We start from the raw sequence: 21434 nt of genomic DNA, 5'->3' as shown, positions 1-21434 counted from the left end.
GGGCCAACTCCCATACTGGGGGATAGAAATTCAATACGCCTCTTAAACAACGTTTCACCAACTTGTGCGAGAAGATGGATTTTCCATTAGCATGAGTATGGAATGCTGCTGTTGCTGCTAAATGGACTTTAATGGAGGAGAAAGACAACCTCCCCCACCCCGGTTTTTAAGTACAAATATTCCAAAACAAGTTGTATGGAAACTGAGACTGGGTCAACATCCCTATCAGTTGCCAGATAACAAATCTTTTCCATTTGTAACTTCTCCTGGTAGATGCTTTTTCAAGCATTAATAAGAACTTGCTGCACCTCAACAGAGCATGATCTTCCTGAATCTGTGGAAGTCCTATTGCCCACGCTGTTGGATGTAATGACTGATGATCTGGGTACAAACCCTCCCCTCTCTGGACAGTAAGTCTGTTGATAGCAGGAGCATCTTGTATTTGCCATTGGATAAATGGAGTAACTCCATGTGTCATTGTTGCCACAGCCTGGCTGGAGCAATTAAAATTATCCTGGCCAAATCTGTTTTATTTTCTTTAAAAAAAAAAAAAAAACTTTGAGGATTAGAGGCAATAGGAGAAATGCATCCATCAACACCATTCCCCAATGTAAGAAAAATGCATCCATCAACGATAGACTTTCTTGAGCCAAAAGAGGGACATTTTGTATTGAATCTGGTGGCAAACAAATCTATGTCTGGAAACCCCCAAAGCCTGAAAAAGTTTGGAATAACTGCGTCTTTTACAGACCATCATGCATCTGTGAGGAGTCCCTGTCCAGACAATCCATGATCTCACTGTTCTTCCGCAATATGCAAAGCAATTGGGTAAATGTTGTATAGGATGCACCAGTCCCAAAGCTTTATTGCCTTGTTGCCTAGTGGCGACAATCAAGTTCCTCCTTGTTTGTTCAGATAATATACTGTGGACATGTCATCCATAGTCACCTGAATTATTACATCCTGTATCTGCAGAAGAAATGCTTTGAGAGCCAGATGGACGGCCCTGAGAAGGAAGAGGCAGGAGTTTGCATGGAGGAAGGGCTTTGAATTGGACAGTATAACTTTCCTTTACTGTGTCGAAAACCCACCTGTCTGATGTGATAGTTGTCCATACATCATAAAATTGGGATAGATGGTCTCCAAAAATACAGATAGGATTTTCTGAAATTGGTTCAAAGCTCTTGATTATCATGTCAAACCTTTGGCTTGACATTTTGCAGGGAGGATGTGGCCGAGGAATTCTTTGTCGTTATCTGGGATTTGTAGGATTTCTTCCTTTCCTGTGATTGAGAGGATGCTTGTTGTAGTTGCTGCTATTGTGATAGTATGGCTGTCTCCTTTGATTAAATTAAGATGAAGAGGAAGAAGGTAAAACATATTGCCTATGATATCTGAACACAGGTTTAGGTGTTCTCCCTTAGTAGCCCCAGAGATCTAGCTTAGGAGCAAGGCTCTATCTTCAATATCTCATCAGTTTTTGTACTATATAGTCCACCCCCTTCAAAGGGTAAGTCCTATACTGTAGATCTCATTTCCATAGGAAGAGAAGAAGATCATAACCATGAATGCCTACGTAGAGTATTGCCAATGCCACAGATCTCAGAGTGGTGTCAGATACATCAAATGATGCCCTAAAGGCATTACTGGTCACATTTTGACTCTCTTTGATGAAAGCTGATAACTTTTTCTGAATCTCTCAGAGATGTTTGGTGAAGATTGACATGTTCTCCCTCAGTTGAAACTAATACCTGGCCATCACTGCTTGACAGTTTGCCATTTGCATGTTGAAGGAAGCAGAAGAAAACAATTTTCTCCTAAGAGAGTTCAACTTTTTCCTTCTTTATCATAAGGAGTAGAGTGTTGAAGACCTGACCTAGGTTTTTGAAGCATTGCTGCTAGAACAAGAGAATTTCTCAGGTGGAATTTGGTAGAACTTGTCAGCCTTTTTTGAAATTGGTTGGCATGATGCTGGATTAGAGACAAAAGGAATTTTTGCTGATGCCAGAGCCCTTCTACATGGGCAATAAAACTATAGACCCAGACCCAGAATGTCAAAAACTGTATGTGCAGCCTCCTTCAAAGCCACCTAAGGTAATTTTAAAGTGGATGCCATTCTGTCCACTAATTTGTGAAAGTGAATTGCATCGCCTGAAGGAGATGATGCTGGTGTTACTCCCACATTGAGATCAGATGAATCACTTTCTGGTTCCATGAAGTCTTGGAATTCATCCTGTGGAGATCCTTCCTGATATTCCTCTTCCAAGAGGATATCCAGTGCCAAAGAAGAGGAATGTTCCCTAGCTCTAGGATCTGAGTGTTCTGACTGAAGATGATCCAACCAGAAAGACAGATTTTCTGTTATGGTATTCATAAATAGGAGTTGGCTAATATGGCCAAGGCATACAAGGAGGCATAGGCCAGTCTTGTCAGTTTCCCAACCTCCTATCATATCACCAGCTTGATACATAGGATATCCACGAGTATTACTTTGAGGAGGAAGACTTTGCATAGGAAATACTTGCGTCTCTGTTATGAGACTTGTATTCGGCTCAACCACCAATTCTGGATCTGACCCCAAAGCAAGCAGTGATATAGCTGATGTAGGGATCTGAAAAATGGAAAGTGGCAAGCCAGTTGGAGTCTTAGATGGTGGGCATATTGATTCAGAAGATCCCCCCACGTTGAGTAACTCGTCTCAGTCTCTTATCAGGCTAATATTGCAGTAATACCGGATCCATTAAAACATGCATCTGAATGAAATTTGCGCTGTAACCATGTAGCAGGGTCCCCTTTTGTTCTGCCTCTGCTGCAAACTGCAGCCACTGGGAGCTTCGGGCAGCTGTGCAAATGTAAACAAACTGTCTGGTGGCCCGCCAGCAGATTACCCTGATGGGCTGCCTGGTTGCCCACTACTGCTCTAGGTGCTTACAAATTGATAGTTACATAATTTGTTCCAGTATCTTTCCAGGTATCAATGCCTATATCTTACAAGGATGATTATAATCCTGTGTTTGAAGGGAAATGTCTTCAGACTGGCTATTTTTTATAAAGCATCCAGCCCCAAAACACACACAATCTAAGAGCTTGACTACATGGGAAAGTCTTGCCAGTTATACCAGTATAATTGTAGCAGTTTAAATTCAGAACTTAACTTATACCTGTAAAACATTGCCTTGTAGACAAGACCTAAAAGTGTGATTTTACTCAATTCTGCATTGTTTGCTTTGTGTATCACTTTATTTATTTTTTATAAATATTTACAACATTAGAAGGAATAAGACTCAAGGTTAGAAAGCTAGTCTAAGGAACTGGGATTGGAAGCTTGAATTATCTCCTTTGAGATTTCCTTACGAATAAACTGAAGCCACCAAAATCATTGTATAAAGTATTTTGCAAAGAATTGTTGATATTAGCTATACAGAATGGAAAAGTTAATGTAACATTTTTCGTGTAAGCCAAAGCTTTCCTATCTCTGACATTTAAGTATTCTTTCTTTTTAGCTGCTGGATGGCCAAAATGCAAAGGCATTAAATATCCAATGGCTTAGAGCTCAGATTGGTATTGTCTCACAAGAGCCAATCCTGTTTGACTGCAGTATTGCTGAGAATATTGCATATGGAGATAACAGTAGAGAGGTGTCATCTGAAGAGATTGTAAATGCAGCAAGAGCAGCCAACATACATTCCTTCATTGACTCTCTGCCAAATGTAAGTTAAACCTTTTGTTTCTTACTCAAAACGAAGGGTGACTTACAAAGAAAAATAAAAAGGAGTTATGCCCTTTTATGCTCCTCTGGGATGTAAAGGAACCTAAAAGGATTTGTTTTTTCCATGCCTTATTACATTAGAAATTCGAGTCTTCTCTACAACATTTTTTCTGGAAGACTCCATAGGCCAGTGGAGAACTAGGTTTATGAAAACAAGCATGTGAAACCTGATTAATTGAGAGAGATAAATGCTTTTAATTAAAGATTGTTTAAAATATTTTAAAGACTAACAGATTTATTTGGGCATAAGCTTTCGTGGGTAAAAACCTCACTTCTTCAGATGCATAGAGTGAAAGTTACAGATGCAGGCATTATATACTGACACATGGAGAGCAGGGAGTTACTTCGCAAGTGGAGAACCAGTGTTGGCAGGGCCAATTCAATCAGGGTGGATGTAGTCCACTCCCAATAATAGATGAGGAGGTGTCAATTCCAGGAGAGGAAAAGCTGCTTCTGTAATGAGGCCAGTCACTCCCAGTCCCTATTCAAGCCCAGATTAATGGTGTTAAATTTCCAAATGAATTTTAGTTCTGCTGTTTTTCTTTGAAGTCTATTTCTGAAGTTTTTTTGTTCAATGATAGTGACTTTTAAATCTGTAATAGAATGACCAGGGAGATTGAAGTGTTCACTTACTGGCTTATGTATGTTACCATTCCTGATGTCCGATTTGTGTCCATTTATTCTTTTGCGGAGGGACTGTCCAGTTTGGCCAATGTACATGGCAGAGGGGCATTGCTGGCACATGATGGCATATATAACATTAGTGGATGTGCAGGTGAATGAGCCCTTGATGGTGTGGCTGATGTGGTTGGGTCCTCTGATGGTGTCGCCAGAGTAGATATGGGGACAGAGTAGGCACGATCTACAACCTATCCTGGAAAATGTTCCCTCACTCTCACAGACCTTGGGAGGCAGGCCAGTCCTCGCTTACAGACAACCCCCCAACCTGAAGCAAATACTCACCAGCAACTACACACCACACCACAGAAACACCAACCCAGGAACCAATCCCTGTAACAAACCTCGTTGCCTACTCTGCCTACAGCAGAACTAAAATTCATTTGGAAATTTAACACCATTAATCTGGGCTTGAATAGGGACTGGGAGTGACTGGCTCATTACAGAAGCAGCTTTTCCTCTCCTGGAATTGACACCTCCTCATCTATTATTGGGAGTGGACTACATCCACCCTGATTGAATTGACCCTGTCAACACTGGGTCTCCACTTGCGAAGTAACTCCCTGCTCTCCATGTGTCAGTATATAATGCCTGCATCTGTAACTTTCACTCTATGCATCTGAAGAAGTGAGGTTTTTACCCACGAAAGCTTATGCCCAAATAAATCTGTTAGTCTTTAAGGTGCCACCAGACTCCTTGTTGGTTTTGTAAATACAGACTAACACGGCTACCCCCGGATACTTAAAATATTTTGTTTGTTTGTTTTGTTAGCCCCTTGTTATCTAAAACACTTGGTAGAAATTATTTTTGTTAAAGGTTCAGGTAGGAGCTGAGAACATTGCCAGACTGAATCATCCAACAAATCATATGCAATCCTTACAGTGTAACAAACAAAAGCTAGTGCAGGCTTTGAGGGAGCACCAATCAGTTCATTAGTAAACTGAATGCGTATTTTAAAAACTAACATTTTTGGATGCCCCAAGTCAGATGTGACTGTCAATTAGATATGTACATAATTTAGATTAAAACCATAACATTCTCTTTTTTAAGTTATGATTTTCCCTTCAAAGTGAACTCACGAGGGGAAAGATGGTCCAGTGATTAGGATGCTAGCCTAGGACTTGGGAGACAATAAAGGGGTAGTTCAATTCCTTGACTTGCCACAGACTCCTGTGTGAGCCTCTCAGTTCCCATCTGTAAAATGGGAATAATACACTTTCCTACCTCACAGGAGTATTGTGAGGATAAATACATTAAAGATTGGGATGTTCAGGTAGTATGTAATGGAGGTCATATAAGCACCTAAGATGGACAGATGTTTTTGGCCTTCAATAATTATGGTCATCTGCTTTCAAAGAACTGCTGAAATAAAATAGCCAAGAGTAGAAAGCACATGCTTTATTGGACTCTGTGATTTAAGTCCAAACCCAGGCTAAATTGCTGGTTGGATGCACCTTCTAAACTTGTGTTTATTGTATTTAGAAATATAATACCCGTGTGGGAGACAAAGGAACTCAGCTGTCGGGTGGTCAGAAGCAGCGTATTGCTATTGCTCGAGCTCTTGTACGTCATCCTCAAGTTCTGCTACTGGACGAAGCCACATCTGCTCTAGATACAGAAAGTGAAAAGGTATCTTGTTTTTGTACGCAGGGGGAATCTAAAACCATGGCTGTTAATACAACAATTGTGATTACCACTTTGATTTCCATAAATGCCTGTAAAAGTCCAAAGTCTGGAAATCTAGAACTTTTCTACAAATGAGATGCATATATACTGAGGCATTATCTCATTGTATAAATGACAGCAACTGTCTAAATCTAGATTACCCAAATCCAAATATCTTACTACGAAACTGTCTTCAATTACTTTTCTATTGCCCACTGATGTCAGAAGAATGCAAAAGGCTAGATCCCCCTTCTTCTTCTTTCTCCCCGGTAAACACACTTGGCTAAATCTCCCTCTCCCCAGGGACTCTGGCATGTCTAGGCCCTCACTCCAGTTAGGGCAGGCTTTCTGCAACAGAGACCCCATCTACAGCAACACTCTGATCAGCACACAACTCTCCTCCAATCATACAGCTGGGCCCTAGAGATTCATCCCCAACTCTTCTCCCCTATAGAAGAATAGCTAGAGTGACACATTACACTGGGTGTATCTCTATGGCAGTAGGCTAGTTGGAGGCAGTACCGTAAAAAACATCTTTATGGTTGGAGTCCTCCAGGATTCTAACCATAGAGTAGTAGGTCTCAGAATTGAGACAGCAGATTCAAACAGCTGCTCTGGATCTTGGGGCGGATACAAGAAATCAGGAGTCTCCTGTGTGAATTGGGAGACTTGGCAGCTCTGAGAAATATTTCTGGGAAACATATTCTCCAATTTTAAGTCTTGGTTTAGTCAATTTTATATTTTACTGTACTCTTTGCTTCCCCCCATCCTCACCCCCATTCTTCCCCACATGGTCATTTCTGCAAGGAAAGAATCTCATGGCTTTTTGTTTGCTTTCTTCTTTTTGTGCCTTTAGGGTGCACTTGGGTAATATTTTCAAGCTTTTCCCTGCAACCATGACAGCCAGAGACTTGCTTCCTTTTTAAAAATGGAAGCTGAGATCCTCACTTTTCTCCAGGAGCTGGGGCTTTAAGAAAAATACTTATCACAAGACATGCCATAAAGTTATGAAATTTGGCAACACTGGTTCAGTGTTGCCAACACTCACAATTTTATTGCGAGTCTCTCAGTATTTGTTCTTGATCTTAAAGTCCCAGCTCCTGTAATAATATGATTGTGTGAGAAATTCAGCTGTCATTTAAAAAATATTTTCTTGGTTTGTGAGAAGAGCTTGAAAACATGACCCAAGTGCTTTCTAAATGTGCAGAAACCAGAAGACAAATTAAAAACAATCCAAAATAGTATTTCTTTAAAAATCTCAAGATTTATTTCATGAGATTTTGTGGCCTGTCTCCTGATTTTTGACGACTTGCTGTTGACAATACTGATATGTGGCCCACTGCTGTCAAAACAGGTTTCTCTGTAGTTTTAAAGTGAACTTAGTGCTCATGAAATACCAGAATGACTTCCTTACAACTGTGGCAATACAAGCATTCCACCACTATTTAAAACTGGCCTAAAAGGAACCAGCTCTGTGCCTGTACAATACTTGGTCTTTCTGCTGAGATTGCCAACAAGGTTGCCAGCTGTGATGCTTTTGGTGATGTGGACACAGGTCTTTAGCAATTCTCCTGAGATGTTTAGCACCTTAGTTCAAATAGGTATCCAACCATTTATCAATATTAAGAGCTCTCGCTCATCGTGAACACAAGCTAGATTTAAAACAGGAAGCTAGACATTCATCCCATTACTGTTCCCTGGAGCCATTCAGCCTCATCTCTCTCACTGGTAATTTATAATTTAAATTAAAAGATATCAGATCAGATACCTCACTTACTAACAGCTGGAAGGGGTTTCTATGCATTACTTGACAAATGTATCTTCTGCTTTGGTAATTGAATAGGTTGTCCAAGAAGCACTGGATAAAGCAAGACAAGGTCGCACCTGTATTGTAATAGCTCATCGCCTGTCCACTGTGCAGAATGCTGACAAGATAGTGGTAATCCAGAATGGAAGGGTCGTAGAACAAGGAACACATCAGCAACTCTTGGCTGAAAAAGGCGTCTACTATTCTCTAGTTAATGTTCAAGCTGGACCATGAAACGTGAATTAAAAGCAGTGCCATATTTCTGAAGTGTTATTGTGCAATTGTTTTAATACTTTGCAAAAGACAGTATTAGCAATCAGTCTTAGTACCTTTGTTTTTAGGAAACCCTGTAAAGAGAAGAAGTCCTGTTAAACCCTGGAAAGCCAAGAAACACTGAACCAAACATATATCAATGTCCTCAATTATTACATAATCTAAACACTTAGGCCTGCAGCTCCAGCCACTAAGAGTTCTGTTACTGGTTCTGTCACTGTCTTAACCTGTTGTCATAACCTGGCCCCGTTTCCCTCTAGTCTGGATGGATACAAGTTTGTTGTAAATGGATCCAATCCCTAAATCCCATGTGCTTCTAAACCTCCCTGAGTTTGGGTAGTGACTGATCCGGAGCTAGTAACAGTGATCTCTCAGGCACACTGCCAGGTGCATGTGCCATCCTTCTTGGGAAGGGAGGCCCCAGAATCTGGCCACCTAGACCCCAGAACTAGTGCCCCAGCTATGCCAAGGCCAGTGGTTTAGACAGGTTCCCCCAGAGTCCACTTAGTTGTCACAGCTCTGGTTTTCTAGTTATACCGTTCAGGGACAACCTGGCAGCAAAGCAATGAACACAGGCTTAGCAAAGGAATTCTTAACCACAATCACTTTATTGTTAAAGCAAAAGGAAGTTACAGATCTATGGAAATCAACAAACGGTCCTGAATGCAATCCCCCTGGTCCAATCTCACCCTGTCTGGGAATCCTGGTTCTGGTCAGCGTCCTCAGGCAGATACTGTCTTGCCGTCACTCTCTCCAGCAAGTTCTGCTTATAGATGCCAATGGTATGGCCCTTTGTTAGCAAAGCAGCCACCTTTTCAAAATGGCCTCTATCCCATTTCTATCCAGGTGTTTTGGCTTGTGAGGTTCCCAGCTTTGTTCCTCACTCCTCCACTGTTAAGCTGACATAAGCTCTGGTGTAGACACCACTTGGCTGACAGAAGAATTCTTCCATCGACCTTGCTACTGCCCCTTAAGGTGGTGGATTTAGTACAGCAATGGAAAAACCCTTTCTGACATTGTAGAAGCATCTATCTACATTACAGCGGTGCTGCTGCTGTGCCACTGTAGCGCTTGAAGTATAGATATTCCCTAAGAGTTTACTGTAGAGCACTTAGGAAAATTAGCCATTTAAACAGTCAACTAGTTTCCATTTTAACTATAATTGTGCTACTGCCCCACTATCGTACGGCACCTAGCACAGTGGGTTTTTGATCACAGTTGCAGGCTCTAGGTGCTTTTATATTACTACTGCTACTAATAATAAACAATCTCTGATGTCTCCAGAAGCTCCCACACTTCTAAGAAGGGTAAACGGTGGTGATTTTAGAATATTTGCTAAGTTAGTTTCATCATCTGTACACAAGATCTCCCCTTTTAGAAAGTCTGGTTGCTATGCGTAAAGCAGTATATCTTTAAACCAATCAACCAACATGCTATGGGCTTTATTTGTAAGATGAAATGACCAAGTTAATCAAACAAATGTCTTCTTTAAAATACAAAGATAGCTTTAAATCCTGAGAATCTCATCAGAATTTAAACTTAGTGTCAGCTTTAAATGTGCACTTTATTTCTGTGGAGCAGCATTGATGTTTGTAGTTAATTTATCACAAGTATGTCATCCCTTGGAAACTTGCAAGTAACATTCTAGCTTCCTCTCATTATTTTGAGAAAAGGAGCACTCTGAATTTAAAACTATATTTTAAAAGTATAGCTTCTTCGCCCTTCACCTGAGAAACTCCCTATTCATGCATAAACCATTGATTAGAATAATCCCAATGATGAAAATGGAAGATAGACATTAATAACAATTATTTATAACTTGAAGACAGCCTGTTATTCTAATTTCACCTTGGGTCTTCCACAATTGAAAATTAATAAAAACTGTTACCAATGTCCATTTTAAAAACACCATATCCTATTAGCACTGGAACAGTTACTCTCAGGTGCAGAATAAGTGCTCCACTGAAATAAACAAACACATCCAATTACAACATACTCTATCAGCTACCACTAGGAAGCTAATAAAAAATAGCCATTACAAATTCTTCATTTTCCAAAATCCTGGTAGTCTGATATGTTTGTGTTGTTGAGGCACAGTTTAATATTACATAGTTCTACGTTGATAATATGACATAGTTTGCAGTGTTAGAGCAAATGGATGTATTATTCTTAAAAGAAATTTGCATTGTTGCTGCAGTAAATCCCATAAAAATGGACAGGTTTTGCATTAGTTCTGTTAAATGTCCATGCTGAACTATCATTAAGGGTTATACATAGAATTTAACCCCTCCTCGCAACTAGCATTTCATTCAGCAAATGCTATATACAATAATGAACAATATTGAAATGTCACCATCAGCTGTAAAGCTGGGATATAGTCATTAATTGTATGATGTCCTGAAGAACCTGTAACAAGTTCTTACACAGCATTTTTGCGTCTGTCACTGGGCATGATTTCTAGACAATGCTGGCCACAGCTATCCTATCAGTGTAAAAGGTTAATTAATTATTTTAGTTCATGATTAACTAACACACACACAAATTGTTGTTGGGCCAGATTTTGAAATATGGTGTCAAAGTTAGGCACCTAAATAAAATTGTCCTGATCAAGCACAAAGAAGTCTCATTGACTTCAGTAGGACATGTACATTCTCCAGCACCTATGCACTGTGGGTTTATGTACCTAACTTCAGTCATTTACATTTGTAGTCCAATGTCCTCCTTCACTGCAACTAGCTTTAAGATTTTGGATATTCTCTCTTATGGACTGGAGCCATAAAAGAAGCAAACAGATACAATGATCTAAGGAAAAAATACTGTTTGTATTTTCAAAATGGAATGGAAATGGTACAAAAATGCATATTCACAGTTATCAAATTTTTCATAAATGGGTTAGCTGTGTTGAATGACTACAACCCAAATTGTGAAATATCAATGCATTATAAATTTAGTAAGAACACTTCATTGATTACATTTGTTTAATTAATACACTTGGCTAGGAAGTATTTATGTCAATACTAGTAATGAAAATAAGCCTGACTTTTTCAGGGTTAATTTTTTATTGCAACGAAGACAAATCTTTTAGCTTTATTACTAAGCTGGGCCAGACCCAGTATGTTGCTTTCCTAAGGCAATTGCAGTATGCATAGTCCCATTTAGGCTCTCATAACCCATTTTACTTTTTTAGATAAATAGATTGATTTAATTGAACATTTTACCTTTAAGCTTGCTATTATGTAACATTTATTTTAAAATACTTGTCACCTTTATCTGTCCTTCCTTCTCCTTCTCTTTATTCCTCTTTTCTGTCATTTGATTGTGTACCCTGGTGCTTCTTTCACTCCTCCTTTTGTTACCCCACTCAAACATACACTGTTTCTGTCTTTCTTTCTATTTCATCTGTCCCACTTTTTATGCATTTTCCTCAAACCATTCCTTTCAACCTCTTTTTCCCTTCTCCCTGCTGTGACCTGCTGTGATAAATAAAGTGGGGGGATAGCTCCCTTTGATGGACACCCAGCCAGCCAGTTAGCTGTAAAATCCCTCTTGGTAGCTGTTCTTTATTTGCTTTACCTGTAAAGAGTTAAAAATCCCACAGGTAAAGAAGAAAAAAAAGATGGGCACCTGACCAAAAGAGCCAATGGGAAGGCTAGAACTTTTTAAAATGGGGAAAGAAACTTTCTCTTTGTCTGTTGTTCTCTCTGGACTGCAGGGTAGTAATGCTGTAAGTAGCTTTAAGTCAGGTATGATTACAGATTATCAATTCAAAGCTTGAACCTACTTATATTGAGCCTCAGATATGTAAGTAAAATTAGGAAATGTCTAAAAAGATGTGATTAGGGTTATTTGTTTTATTTCTTATTGGCTTGTGGATCTACTCTGTGCTAATCCCGGATGCTTTTGTTTGCTTGTAATCTTTAAACTGAACCCCCAAGAAAGCTATTTTGGGTGCTTAATTTTTGGAATTGCTCTTTTAAAATCTAGCAAATGCCTAAATTCCAGATGTATTTTCTTTTTATTTTTATAAAATTTACTTTTTTAAAGAACAGGGTTGGATTTTTGGTGTCCTAAAAGGTTTGTGCATGTTGGTTGATTAGCTGATCGCCACAGCTAATTTCCTTTGTTTTCTTTCCCGAGAGGGGTGTGTGTTAAAGGGTTTGAGGGTATCCAACAGAGAGGAATTCCCAAGCGCTCCTTCCTGGGTTCATAGGGTTGGTGTTTTGCATTTGGGTGGTGGCAGCGTTTATCAAGCCAACGTCAGAGAAAAGCTGTAACTTTGGGAGTTTAATACAAGCCTGGATTGGCAAATATTAATTTTTAAAATCCTTGCGGGCCCCTACTTCCTGCACTCGGAGTGACAGAGTAGGGATTCAGCCTTGACACCTACCTTTACCTTTGATATTAATACAATCAGGAAACAAACAAACAAAAATAGGGAAGAAGTTCAGATAACAATTTTACAGTTTACTTCTGAGCGATGCAAGGCCCAAGAAAATGAAAATATATCCTTATCTGTAATCTCTGATTCTATAGAAAAACCCATAGCCTAGACTAGTAGTTACCCTCTAGTGACTGCATGCTCTATGAAGAGTTCGGGCACAGAAATTCCTTGCTCTTTTGCTATGAGTAGGAAAAGATGATGGTCAAATCCTACCACAGAAACAAGAAACCTCATCATTGAGAGAAATTTCCAGCTCTTTCTGGTCTGGACAGTGGGAATTTCAAATGCTGGCTCCAGAACAGATATATGGGTGACCACTAAAAAGAAAGAGAGGGATCCAGACTGCAGTACACTGAACCCATCTTCTAAATGTGGCGTCCAAAGAGGCCATGCATTCAGCCTACAATGGAGGATAAAATAAAGCACTGCTACATCTTTGATTATTAGAGCCCATTCCAGTAAGGTGCTGGTTGCCTTCTGGCCTGAAGTGGGAGAAGTTTCTCACTGAAGCTGCAAAGGGTTAGCTTCAGTGAGAAAAATCTCCTGCTTCAGGCCAGAAGGTAACCTGCACCCTACTGGAATGGGCCCAAATGACCAAGGACCCAGCATCGGGGTAGCCGTGTTAGTCTGTATCTACAAAAACAACAAGGAATCTGGTGGCACCTTAAAGACTAACAGATAGGACCCAGCAATGCTTTTGTCCACATGACCTTTCCTGAACTACTCCTTCAGCCATCTAGCAATGGATGCTTTGAATACCACAGCACTCTACTTGAATACACCACATAGGATGAAAAGGATATTTAGATCCTTCAGCTTGGCTACTGAAAGAATGGGTTTTTCGAATAGGCAGGAATTACTGTGCTGTGCACTCCTACGAAACCTACCTTGTATTCTTGCTACAAAGTATGAGTGAGTTTTCCAAGCCCCAAGTTATAAACCCAGGCTCCCTATACAATTCATGGAGAGAGTTAGGTGCCTAAGAATGGTATCCACAAAAGCCAGCAAACTGAGTGGGAAGCTCAAGCTGCCCAAACTAGCCAATAGGAAATAACAAGGATAGTGGCGCGGCTTTAGCTACACCCCTGAAAGGGACCTTAGGTGCATAAGTCTGAGTTGGAGGGAGGTGCCTCATCTCCATTTGGGATTTACAGCTGTGAATCCTCTCTTGGAGTTTGGCGCTTAATCCCTTTTTCATACACATCCCCCGAAAAAAAAAAAAAACCACACACACATAAGGAAGTAGTGGTGGTGTCCCTGATCCCCTTATAAACTTTAGCCCACTGGTTAGAGCCCTAACCCAGGATGTAGGAGACCCAGCTTCAAATCCCCCTTCTGTCTGATCTAGAGCAGTGATTTGAGACTTTTCTGAAATTGCATTAGATTGTTACCTCAAATTCAATTTGTGATTAACTATAACCCACAGATCCTTTTCAGCAGTACTACTGCCTCGCCATTTATTCCCCGTTGTGCATATTTTTCCTTCCTAAGTGTAGTTCTTTGCATTCATCTTTATTTAATTTCATCTTGTTGATTTCAGAATAAGGGCATGTCTACACTTACCTCCGGAGCGATTGATCTAGCAGGGATCGATTTATCGCGTCTAGTGAAGACACAATAAATTGATCACCAAGTGCTCTCCCGTCGACTCCAGTATGCCACCAGAGCAAGAGGCGCAGGCAGAGTCGACAGGAGAGTGTTAGCAGTCGACTTATCACAGTGAAGTAGATCTAAGTGCGTTGACTTCAGTTATAAAAACAACAAGGAGTCTGGTGGCACCTTAAAGACTAACAGATTTATTTGGGCATAAGCTTTCGTAAGTAAAAACCTCACTTCTTCGGATGCATAGAGTGAAAGTTATGTTATTCATGTAGCTGAAGTTGCGTAACTTAGATCGATCCCCTGCACCCCCAGTGTAGACCAGGCCTCATTCTCTAATTTATCAAGGTTATTTTGAAGTGCTTGTAGCTCCTCTCAGGCTAGTGTTATGTGCAAATTTTATAAGTATACTCTTCACTCTATCTAAGTCATTAATCAAACTGACAACTAGTACTGGACCCAGGACAAACCCCTGTGGGATCCCACTAGATACATCCACACATTTTGACAGTAAACCATTGATAACTACTAGGGCTGTCAATTAATCGCAGTTAACTCAAGCGATTAACTCAAAACAAATTAACTAAATTAAAAAAATTAAGCACAGTTTTTATCGCACTGTTAATCAATAATAGAATACCAACTGAAATTTTTACTAATATTTTTGGATGTTTTTCTACATTTTCAAAAATAATTATTTCAATTACAATACCAAGTGTACAGTGCTCATTTTATATTATTTTTTACAAAGATTTGCACTGTGAAAAAGATAAACAAAAGAAATAGTATTTTTCAATTCACCTCATACAAGCACTGTACTGCAATCTCTTTATTATGAAAGTGCAACTTACAAATGTAGATTTTTTTTGTTACATAACTGCACTCAAAAACAAAAAAAAGTAAATCCTTAGAGCCTACAAGTCGACTCAGTCCTACTTCTTGTTCAGCCAATCACTAAGACAAACAAATCTGTTTACATTTATGGGAGATAAGACTGCTCGCTTCTTATTTATAATGTCACCTGAAAGTGAGAACAGGCGTTCACATGACACTTTTGTAGCCAGCATTGCAAGGTATTTATGTGCTAGATATAAAATTTTTATTAAAGTTAATGTTAAAAAAAATATATAATACATAGGTTTGGAAAAGAGTGTCTGTACATCTGGGTATAGTGCTTACATTATCCACAAATATAAAGTTAGTTTTTAAGTCATATGATGCATAGAGTTACATAATCAGCAATAACTCAAATGTAGGTGAATAGATTTAACAATACAGTTTAGATATTAGATGCTAAACATTCATATGCCCCTTCATGCTTTGGCCACCATTCCAAAGGACATGCTTCCATGCTTATGATGCTCATTTAAAAAAAAATGTGTTAATTAAATTTGTGACTGAACTCCTTGGGGGAGAATTGTATGTCTCCTGCTCTGTGGTTTTACCCGCATTCTGCCTTATATTTTGTGTTATAGCAGTCTCAGATGATGACCCACCACATGTTGTTCGATTTAAGAACACTTTCACTGCTGATTTAACAAAATGCAAAGGTGGTACCAATATGAGATATCTAAACATAGCTACAGCACTCGACCCAAGTTTTAAGAATCTGAAGTGCCTTCCAAAATCTGAGAGGGACAAGGTATGGAACATGCTGTCAGAAGTCTTAAAAGAGCAACACTCTGATGCAGAAATTACAGAACCCAAACCAACAAAAAAGAAAATTAACCTTCAGTTGATGGCATCTGACTCAGATGATGAAAAAACCTGTATCAGTCTGCACTCCTTTGGATCGTTATTGAGCAGAAACCATCATCAGAATGGAAGTATGTCCTCTGGAATGGTGGTCAAAGCACTAAGAGGCATAGGAATGTTTAGCATCTATTATTGTTTAACAGTGTGATTTAAAACTGAGATTAATTGCGATTATTATTTTATCTCACAATTAATCACAACTAATTTTTTTAATCGTTTGACAGCCCTAGTGATTAATATTAGGCTCCTAAATCTATATTATTTAGGTATCAAAATAAGTGGCCTTTTTCCCCCCACACATGTACTGAATGTCCAACAACTTCCCTTGAAGCTATTTTTTTTTTTTTTTTGTATTTGGGTGCCCAAATATGGATTTAAAAGTTTAACGTTAGGCACCTATTTTTTAAAATCAATCTTGGATACTTTTATGGCCTCCATTATGGTAGTATCTTAGTACCTCACATTCTTTAATATATGTATCCTCCTAACTCCCTGTGAAGTAGGGGAGTGCTATTATCTCCATTTTACAGATGGAGAACTGAGGGCTGGTCTTCACTATGGGGCGATGGACGCTGCTGCAATCAATGCAGCAGGAATCAAGTTAGCAAGTCTAGTGAAGACCCACTAAATTGACAGCAGAGTGCTCTCCGGTCGACCCAGGTACTCCAGCCCTCCGAGAAGAGTAAGGGAAGTCGACCGGAGAGCATCTACCGTTGACGCAGCACAGTGAAGACAACAGGGAAGTTGACCTAAGCTACGTTGACTCCAGCTATTTAGTCACATAGCTGGAGTAGTGTAACTTAGGTTGATTTACCCCCGTAGTGAAGACAAGCCCTAAGGCCCAGATCCTCAAAGATATTTAGGCACCTAGCTCCCACTGATTACAATGCCAATTAGAAACTTAAAAACTTTTGGGGATCTGGGTCTATATGACTTGCTCAGTGTCACACAGAAAGTCCGTGGTGGAACAGCGAATTGAACTAGGGTCATTCAAGTCCCAGGTTAGCACCGTAACCCTGACCATCCTGCCAAAAATCTTGTCTACAGTAAATAATGTATACAAGCAATAATAATTTGAGAGTCTTGGCTGCAGCTCCAATTTTTTTACTTTTATCTTCTTTAACTTTTTACTTGCTTATGATAAGTAAGGTAGAGGAAATTATAAGAAGAATAGCCTTTAACCAGGGGTGAAAGTAACTTAAGAGACTTACCGGTACGCAGGGCAGCTGGGGTCCTGAGCGGGGCAGGTGGCTCAACTAGGAGGGGAGGGGCCTCGGGCCCTTTTAAATTGCTGGGCCCCAGGGAAGCTGCCCTTTTTGGCCACCCTCAGCAGCTCTGCCGGTATGGTCGGCTGTGTACCGGCTCTTACCGGTACACCGGACCAGACCATCTTACTTTCACCTCTGCTTTTATCCTAATTTCTATCATATACATTAATTACAGGACATTTTAAAATAGGTTTGCTTAACATAGTACAAAATTTATGAGAGCAGTTAGTGATAGTGAGTATTGCCTTTCATGTGCATGGCACCTCTGCCCATTAGAACTACAGATTGATAATATTCTGTTTGGCAGAAAAAAGAGATGATCTGAGTAAACAACTGAAAGGTTATATGGATATGCTGTTCCTGGTTGATAGGAAGTCGAGAACTGTGTATTTTAAGTTTTAAACTTGACATCTGTTAAGAAAAGGGAAAAAAGAGAAGTTACTAAAAGAAAATAGAGACCAGCTCAGGCATTGCCTATCAAACGAGGCCACCGTGTGGCAATTTAAAGACATATGCCACAAGGGGAAAATGTATGGGTGGCTTTTCATAAGCTAACTAATTACAACAGAATACACTCGATAGTTTAATTTATTGAACTAAGAGAATCAAAACCATGGTTTTGCACTAAAAAATATTAAGTTTACACTTTCTATTAGTGTGATTTTAATCAAGTTAAGGAATAATGACTGAAGATGAACTACTAAAATAGCTTTTAGAAAGATATAGCATTTTAAAGGAAAACAGAATAGGAACATAACACAAAATTGGTGTCCTGCATGGAGATTCTTGTGGCAACTAACTAAGTTGATTTGATTCTTTTCTTCTTTCCTATATCTGTTCTAGAAAGTCACAGAAAAATATTTACTGCAGCAATCCACCTAAAAACATTTCTGTGTTGGTGCCTAAATTTGGCTTCAGAGAGCATTTCCAAAATGTAATACCAAGATTTACAAAGAGAAATACCAAAAATTCATAGGATATCAGGGTTGGAAGGGACCTCAGGAGGTCATCTAGTCCAACCCCCTGCTCAAAGCAGGACCAATCCCCAGACAGATTTTTGCCCCAAATCCCCTCAAGGATTGAGCTTATAACCCTGGGTTTAGCAGGCCAATGCTCAAACCACTGAGCTACCCCTCCCCCTGAATAAGGTACCAAGAATAGCCCTGTCATGGTTGTCCTGCAGCTAAGCCCTACAGCCAGGAGATCTTTCGTCCTACCTGTTTACATTCCGTCTGAGACCTCTTCCCACACATTCAGTTCGACTTCAGATTTCCTCACTCAGATATCTTTATTTGGCATGCAGCAAGGCTCCACTGAGGTGATCAGACTCAAATGTTGGGGGGTGGATTCAGGGTACATCACAGATCCAAAGTTACACAGAAATCTTCTTCCTTTATATGTCACATTGCATTCACTATACATTGCATCACAGGTGTTGGGATTGGTTTGGTTACTTTGTAGGAATCAATCCCTGTATAGAATCCTCTGTTCACGCACTGTCCATGTATGATCTACTCTTTACCTAATCTTCATGTTCCTAACCTCTCCGGTCCATAGCTATCTTGTTCTTTGTAAATAGTTCTCTGGATGTTCCCTCCCCTTATCTTAGCTAGTACAGACATTGTGTCTCTTAGCTTACTGCTCCATTTACCTAATCTCACTTAGCACTGCCATTCTGTTTTCAAAGGCTGATCTATTTACCTCCCTAATCCTGTCTCCCAATAAATGAGAACTCACCCATGTCTAATTACTCATGTTAAACTAGGTTTATGCTGCCCCTTCTGAGGAAACCTGAGTTCAGCACGCAACTGGTCTGGCAGTATCATGCGAGAGGTTTGTCCCAACATCAGTCCTTGGCTCTGGGGTCTTTATGCCCCCTACCCTATGTGAGCTAGTAGGGAAGCCCAAGTCTCCCTTTTACTCTGGGTTCAAGCCCAAGGACCCTGCAGGAAGCAGATGAGGTCTGTTCCCTGGGCTGCTTCCTACCATGACCTGCAGCTAGGCCTATCTCACAGTCTCTTCCCCAGTTGGTTTTTCTGCAAGACTCAAAACAAAGGGGATCCAAACTATTTGAGGCTGATTGCATGGACAGGTCCTCATTAACTCCTTCAGACCCAGTATGGAGTTAGCATACCCCATCATACTGAATATCTGGCGTTCCTGGGCTGCCAACCATTGGACTATTGTGTCCACATTTACTTTGTAACAGTTGGAGAGCAAAACCTCATTTCTTTGGGGATAAAAGTTGTTAGCTACCCAGATACCTGAAAAGGAAATCTTAAAATTAGGAAATGATTCTCTGTAAGATGATTAAATGGATGATAAAATACTAGCTTTAAAAGCCCTTATCACCTATTCTATCTTAGCTATAAATAATAAAAAGGCATCCGATTTTCAAAAGAAACTGTCTATTTAACTAAATCTTGAAGGTTTGGTGACACGAAGAGAATAGAGAATAACCTCTACTAGGCAGGATAGTTTAGGAGAGAAAGATAGAAGAGAAATTTCCTGATTGAATTCCATTTTCCCTTTAATTTTTGGATGGAATTCTAGAGAAGTTCTAAGGGCAACCTCATTGATAAAGAATTGCAAAAGTAATCTTGATATAATTTTCAGCATCAGTTACCAGATACAAGGTAGATTAATCAGTAGATCCAACACTATTCAGCAAAGTACAGTCCAGGTACTGATCAACTGAACTTCCACGAGGAAAAAGCTGAGCTCACAGATTTTCCTTCGATTAGTTAGATCACATAGATTTGTTTTAAGATGATGGAGATGAGAGGGTTCAAGTATGAGCATTCAACTATCAGCTAAAGAGCTAGTATATGGGGGGTGGGAAGGATAGCTCAATGGTTTGTGCATTGGCCTGCTAAACCCACAGTTGCAAGTTCAGTCCTTGAGGGGGGCCACTTAGGGATCTGGGGCAAAATCAGTACCTGGTCCTGCTAGTGAAGACAGGGGCCTGGGCTGGACTCAATGATCTTTCAGGGTCCCTTCCAGTTCTAAGAGATAGGCTATCTCAATTTATTATTATGATGTTTGGCTACTCCACAATAAAGTAAACCTGCAGCCCAACAAATTTTGATAACATTTTCCAATAAACCAGAATTGATTAAAGTGATGGTTCAAGCAGAGTGCCCCAAGGGTCAGTCCTGGGGCCAGTTTTGTTTAATATCTTTATTAATTATCTGGGGGATGGTGTGGACTGCACTCTCAGCAAGTTTGCAGATGACACTCAACTAGGAGGTGTGGTAGATACACTAGAAGGTAGGGATCGGATACAGAGGGACCTAGACAAATTAGAGGATTGGGCCAAAAAAACCCTGATGAGGTTCAACAAGGACAAGTGCAGAGTCCTGCACTTAGGACGGAAGAATCCCATGCACTGCTACAGACTAGGGACCGAATGGCTAGGTAGCAGTTCTGCAGAAAAGGACCTAGGGGTCACAGTGGACGAGAAGCTGGATATGAGTCAACAGTGTGCTCTTGTTGCCAAGAAGGCTAACGGCATTTTGGGCTGTATAAGTAGGGGCATTGCCAGCAGATCGTTTCCCTTTATTCGACATTGGTGAGGTCTCATCTGGAATACTATGTCCAGTTTTGGGCCCCACACTACAAGAAGGATGTGGAAAAATTGGAAAGAGTCCAGCGGAAGACAACAAAAATGATTAGGGGGCTGGAGCACATGACTTATGAAGAGAGGCTGAGGGAACTGGGATTGTTTAGTCTCCAGAAGAGAAGAATGAGGGGGGATTTGATAGCAGCCTTCAACTACCTGAAGGGGGGGTTCCAAAGAGGATGGAGCTCGGCTGTTCTCAGTGGTGGCAGATGACAGAACAAGGAGCAATGGTCTCAAGTTGCAGTGGGGGAGGTCCAGGTTGGATATTAGGAAAAACTATTTCACTAGGAGGGTGGTGAAGCACTGGAATGGGTTACCTGGGGAGGTGGTGGAGTCTCCTTCCTTGGAGGTTTTTAAGGCCTGGCTTGACAAAGCCCTGGCTGGGATGATTTAGTTGGGAATTGGTCCTGCTTTGAGCAGGGGGTTGGACTAGATGACCTCTTGAGGTCCCTTCCAACCCTGATATTCTATGATTCTATAATGCAGTGGGTGTATAGAAGAGTGTGTGAATCTGCTTGTATCATAGGCCTACAGCTTTCTCTGAGTAATCATCATCA

The 21434-nt window shown here is 40.3% G+C and overlaps 1 protein-coding gene across 1 annotated transcript in view; it reads left to right on the top strand.

Annotated features, from left to right (window-relative positions):
- ABCB1 (ATP binding cassette subfamily B member 1) overlaps positions 1–8940 on the top strand; it is a gene marked incomplete in the record, with an annotated part of 88374 nt that extends 79434 nt beyond the window's left edge. The window contains 3 exon segments of the mRNA XM_034760378.1: positions 3504–3710; positions 5930–6076; positions 7956–8940. Coding sequence (XP_034616269.1) covers positions 3504–3710; positions 5930–6076; positions 7956–8153 — 552 coding nt within the window.
- Positions 8941–21434: the final 12494 nt, after the last annotated feature.

This window comes from Trachemys scripta, chromosome 2, assembly GCF_013100865.1.
Source record: "Trachemys scripta elegans isolate TJP31775 chromosome 2, CAS_Tse_1.0, whole genome shotgun sequence".
Lineage (NCBI taxonomy): Eukaryota > Metazoa > Chordata > Testudines > Emydidae > Trachemys > Trachemys scripta.
This window is presented reverse-complemented; position numbering and strand designations above follow the sequence as displayed.